Genomic DNA, 5,301 nt, shown 5'->3' with positions numbered 1-5,301 from the left:
TGATCAATGTGGGGCATGGAGTGTATCTTTAAAATTCATCATCATCATCATCACTCAGTCACCATCTGGCCAACTTGTAGATCATAGATAAAACTGCAGTTCTGCCAAATTTCACATCTGAGTTTTAAATCCAATGATTCAGCTTCACGGAGATGAAGAGCAGGTGGACAAAACTGGAGATAATAATATGAATCAAACAGATGAGACCCAGTTTACTGACAGACCTGTGAGATAAATGTCAGTCTCATCTTCACTAAGATATTCAGATCATCTCCACCTCTGATTATTTTCCATCCCTGTAACTGATCACAGCCCCGTAAACGATTGATCCCTGATCAGCGTGTGCTCCGTGTTTAGATTTCTCCTTCTGTGTGAATGTTCACTGCAGTGCGTCTCCTGTTTCCTCTCCTGCTGCTGTTTGTGGCTCCAAAACAAACTGACAGTATTTGGTAGTGAAATGGCGCCACCTCGTGTCTCTATGCGATGCATTTCACTGACGTCACAGCCAGTTAAAGTTAATCCTTCCTGTCTTTGTTACAGGTGATGAGGCTGTCATTGAAGGCCTCGGGACAGATCTGATGGCTGCAGTCTGTTCTGTTATCTCCTAGATGCGTTAGTATTCTCCACCATTAATCCTTATTCTGTTTTGTGCATAACGTAAATCTACATCACAGAGTCAGGGTATCTAATATTGTGTCCACATCTTATGCAGAAGGTGCATCTGAAACAGACAGGAGACTGTAAGGTGGAGTCAGGGGAGAGTGTAGGTGGTCAGGTGGAAGCTGAAGAAGGAGGAGACAGTCTCTGGGTGGTAGAGTACCAGATGACTGAAGTGCTGAGGTAAGTTATAAATGATATAGTGGTGCATAAACACGCAGAGAGATGCTAACCTGCACACTAACACTGATGTTTATTTATCAACAACATTTTATTAATAATAAACAGGTGTTATGGTGATAAGTAATATAATTCATATCGTTATTATTTGTATTGTAGTTTCTCACTTTGACCACCAGAGGGCAGTGAACACTCATCACAATCACAGTCAGCTGCAAGTAAAAACAGAACAACCTCTGATTCTCACATTACATCAGTCTGTTTAACTCAGTGTTTCTGATGCTGGAAGCTATGATGTGAAAATATAATACAAATATATACAAACAACAAGACATGTTTGAGTAAAGGTAGAAACAGCTCAGATAAATTAGGTTCAGTTAAGTCCCTACAAATCAGAGAAAAGCCCAACAATCAGACATCACTCTGTGACCAAAGACCTGGTGACAGAGGGAAGGAAAAACTGCCTTTAACAGGAAGGAGACCCAGGAAGTGCAGCCATCTGCCGCAACTAGTTGAAGGTGGGTCATCGTATCTCCTGATGACTGTCCTGAGGAAGCACTTACACAAAGGAAAAAACATGACAATGACTCAGACTTCTACACTTTACACAGTTCATATCTGAATAATATGATGATGTTTGTTTCTGTATTTATGTGATGATGAGAAAAGTTTGAGTGTGTGAAGCTGACCAGCTGTACAAGGAGACTGGTTTAATGAGTTTCATGTGTGAATCCCAGTTTCACTGAGTTTCATTGCCTTTTACTTCCACGCTCAGACCAGAGCCTTCTTTAACACCTTCTGAGCGTCTTCAGCGAGCTGGTTGAGGATAAAGTTCAGAACTCTGTAGGTCGTGACGAAGGAGAGGCTCATGGCTACCGGGATTCCCACTATGGGAATGAATCTGGACACTTCCTCTGCTCCAATTAATCCAGCTGCTCCTCCAAGTTGGGCGAACGCCTTCAGGAAGAGCTCTTTAGTAATTTCCTTCGCAGCCACTGGTGAAATGATGACATCACGCAGCTCAGTGTATGACACAGCTGTTCTGATAGCGAGTCTCTTCAGAGATTGGACATCGAGACCAAACGCATGTACAAAATGTGTGACAGCACCAATCAGCACAGCAACATCAACAGCAACAGAAAGCCCGGGAACGGGAACAGCTGCAGCAGCTGCAGACAGAGTGGCCAAGAGATATAAGTGTACCTTTAAAGCTTTTTTCTTCTTGCTGATGACGTCGGGGTTGACGTTGGGCATGACATACAGCAGAGTGTCCCTCTTATCTTTGGGAAGCTCTCTCTCTAAGGTCTCTTGTAAGAGAGAGAAGTCGAACTTGTGGAGCTGAAAACTCGACATGAGGAAGACTCGTGGAGACTCGATGCCTAAATCTTTGAGTCCTGTGTCACAGAGGAAACATGTCAACACGATCAGGTTCATAAAAATAAAAAACGATTAAAAACTAGATTTAAATGATTTTGAAAACTCGACCTCACTCACGCTGAATGCAGTCGTCTCTGATTTTTGTGAGAGTTTTCTCTTTGCTGGAGTCTGAAACACTTTCCTCGGCTCGGATATCGTTGTCGATCTTTGAGCGAACAAAGTAGAAATTTCTCTTCATCTTCTTAATCTTCTGAGCGAGTTTCACGTCGTTTTCTCTGAAGCGAGTGTCTGAGATGATGAGGAAGAAGTCATACTTGTCAAACCCAACAAGCTTCAGGTATTTCCTCGCTGGGAAGTCTTTGGTTCCGATTCCAGGAAGATCCCATAAAGTGACGTTGGGATTATCTGGATGGGGGTACGGTGTGACCTCTGACATAGTTTCTGTGACACCAGTAGGAGCAGCTCCCTCGTCTCTGTTCTTTATCCCCCTGAAGGCATTAATAAAGGTGGATTTACCTGCACCACTTTCTCCTGTGATGGCGATATTTAACGAGACATTGGTTTGTTTTTCTAAATATTCTTTAATCCTTTTTGCTGCTCCGGCCGTGTCGTTGTTCTTCAGGGCTTCTTTAACTCCAGGAATTTCTTCTGGGCACGAATCATCTGGATCCTCCATGCTGATCCTGACAGAAAGAAAAACATAAAGACTTTTATTCTGGAATGCAGACACATACTATTGATTATCAGTAATGTTACTGACGGCACACGGACACAGCACATGTGGGCAGTAAGTCATTAAAGGTAAAACGGTAAATGTCGGTAAAAGACGTGTTTATATGAGAAAACACTGAGCCCACCAAAGTCTCTTCCTGGGGTTTGTTGAGTATTTTTACATCCAATATTAACATTAATTTACAAATAATATCTTTCTATAAACCTGAAAGTTTGCCTTTTCCTTGACTTGAAAAACTAATTTGTGCTTATTCTCATTCTTGTTCTGATAGGACAGCAAACCTGTCTCTTAACTAAGTTTAAGGTAACAGCAGGTACTCACTGGATTCCTCGTACTGTTGACACACACACAGCTGGATCAGCAACAACTGCGATCGGTGCTTCAGTTTGTTCTCACCTAGTTGTTATACAGGTGCAGTACAGGTGAGGGCAGATCCTTAGAGAGCGACCAATGAAAATGCTGCAACCTGAACCAACCAGTTTGTTTTTACTCTTTTTTTTTTAACTGCAGGTGTTGTTGGAAACAGAGAGGAGGGCTGTGTGTGCATAACAGAGCTGCACCTGCAAGAGCAGCAAACATGGTTAAGGAAGTGAACCACAGACACTGTTTGGACAATTAGAGTTTAATATTTAAAATCCACGAGCACCGCCTACAACAGAGCTCAGCCAATAAGATCACTGTGTTTGCTGCTGTGATGGGCGATGAGTCAAAACCAAAGAATGTTCATTTTGTTGTTTTTAAAGTTCGACTGGTTGTACCTGAGTTTGGGCGGAGGTTACACACACACACACACACACACACACACACACACACACACACACACACACACACACCCACCCCTGGTTACAGCAGGATGAGTATGTGAGTTTAATGAGTCACCTGACTGTCAGGCTGAAGAGTGGCAGCATTCTTACACTCATCAATCACCCAAAAATGTAGACGTAGTTTTAATTCACTTGAAAGCCAGAAAACTAAACAAACAGTTTTATTTGTTGTTACCGATCGTCCATCTGGGCCTTAGAGTTTCTGATTTTCATACTTTTATCTCATTTAGTGCTCAGTTCTGATAAAATCCTCATTGTAGGTGATTTTAACATCCAGATGTTGAAAATCAGTTACAGTAGCCTTTCCATTTAGAATAATGGATTACACATGAGGACTCTCATCACAGTAGGTGTCTTTCTGAAAGTGCTGTAACTAAGTTTAAGGATCTGCTGTAGCTTCTCTGAAAAAAAAGTCTCAAATGAGAAGTGGTCATGGGCCGGCTGAGTCATCTGGATTTTTCCATGGTGTCCCTGTGGTCCCTCCTCTGGGCGGAGCCCTCGTCAGTACACCTGTTATACTCACCTGTGGGAGATCCAGGCCAATCTGCAGGCAGTATTTAAGACTAGAAGAGGAATCAATCTGTTTCACCGTCCCCAACCTCAGCTTCTCCAAACCTCCATTAACCAACCTGTCCCTCTGTTCATCGAGCCCCCACTCCAAACACTCACTGCTGTGCTTTAGTTTTACTGTCACTGTTACACACTGAAGGAGGACGAGGTTCATCCAGGTGCACACTGAGGTTTATTGCTCTGAAACACAGCAAAACAGCAGTTTTGTGTTACTGACGGCTTCTGTTACCATAACTGGCCTGTGTTACTTTTGTAAGGGATTACTTGGCCAATCACTTATTTGTCAGAGTGACTGTCTGCCACTGCCACCTACAGGTTACTGAGTTAAAGCAGATAACTCGTAAGCTGGAGAGGAAATGGTGCGTCACAAATTTAGAAGATGATCATTTAGCCTGGAGAAATAGTTTGTTGCTTTATAAGAAAGCCCTCCACAAAGCCAGAACATCTCACTACAACCCTAAGAACAACCCTAGGTTTCTCCTCAGCACTGTAGCCAGGCTGACAAACAGTCAGAGCTCTGTTGAGCCAACCATCCCTTTAACACAGAGGTGGGGGAACTCCAGGCCTCAGGTCCCGAAGGTTTTAGATGTGTCCTTGATGCAACACAGCTGATTTAAATGGCTAATTTACCTCCTCAACATGTCTTGAAGTTCTCCAGAGGCCTGCTAATGAGCTAATCATTTGATTCAGGTGTGCTGACCCAGGGCGTGTTATCTAAAACCACCAGGACACCGGGCCTTGGTACCTGGACTTCCCCGGCCCTGCTTTGACTAGTAATGATTTCATGAACTTCTTTACAAATAAAATGTAACCATTACTGAAAAAAAAATCCCAAATTTGATAACTGCTGATATTTTAGACTCTTTCTCTCTGATCGTTCTGAGTTAACTTCAATAATTACTTCCTCCAAACCATCAACGTGTCTTTTAGACCCCATTCCTACAAAACTGCTCAAAGAAG

The 5,301-nt window shown here is 42.8% G+C and overlaps 1 protein-coding gene across 2 annotated transcripts; it reads right to left on the bottom strand.

The window, feature by feature from the left end:
- Nucleotides 1–966: 966 nt before the first annotated feature.
- Nucleotides 967–3,460, bottom strand: LOC109198065 (interferon-inducible GTPase 5-like). 2 transcript variants are annotated; one of them, XM_019353725.2, is made up of 3 exons: nt 3,269–3,460; nt 2,332–2,897; nt 967–2,222 (listed from the first exon to the last, which is right to left on the bottom strand). In XM_019353725.2, exons 2-3 carry the CDS (start codon nt 2,888–2,890, stop codon nt 1,609–1,611), a joined length of 1,173 nt encoding a protein of 390 aa, XP_019209270.1. In that variant the 5' UTR covers nt 2,891–2,897; nt 3,269–3,460; the 3' UTR covers nt 967–1,608. The 2 variants fall into 2 exon arrangements, with proteins under 2 accessions (XP_019209270.1, XP_019209269.1); XM_019353724.1 differs by having other exon boundaries at nt 968–2,231.
- Nucleotides 3,461–5,301: the final 1,841 nt, after the last annotated feature.

The sequence above is a fragment of the Oreochromis niloticus genome, unplaced genomic scaffold, assembly GCF_001858045.2.
Source record: "Oreochromis niloticus isolate F11D_XX unplaced genomic scaffold, O_niloticus_UMD_NMBU tig00006612_pilon, whole genome shotgun sequence".
Taxonomy (NCBI): domain Eukaryota; kingdom Metazoa; phylum Chordata; class Actinopteri; order Cichliformes; family Cichlidae; genus Oreochromis; species Oreochromis niloticus.
The sequence above is the reverse complement of the archived record's forward strand: the minus strand, read 5'-3'. Positions and strand labels throughout refer to the sequence as shown.

Bases quoted from the DNA above. Each gene is read 5' to 3' on its own strand.
- LOC109198065 (XM_019353724.1), bottom strand. From the start codon at position 2,890: ATGGAGGATCCAGATGATTCGTGCCCAGAAGAAATTCCTGGAGTTAAA. The intron at 2,232-2,331 runs GTGAGTGAGGTC...TCTGTGACACAG, and splicing joins CAGAGACGACTGCATTCAGC to GACTCAAAGATTTAGGCATC.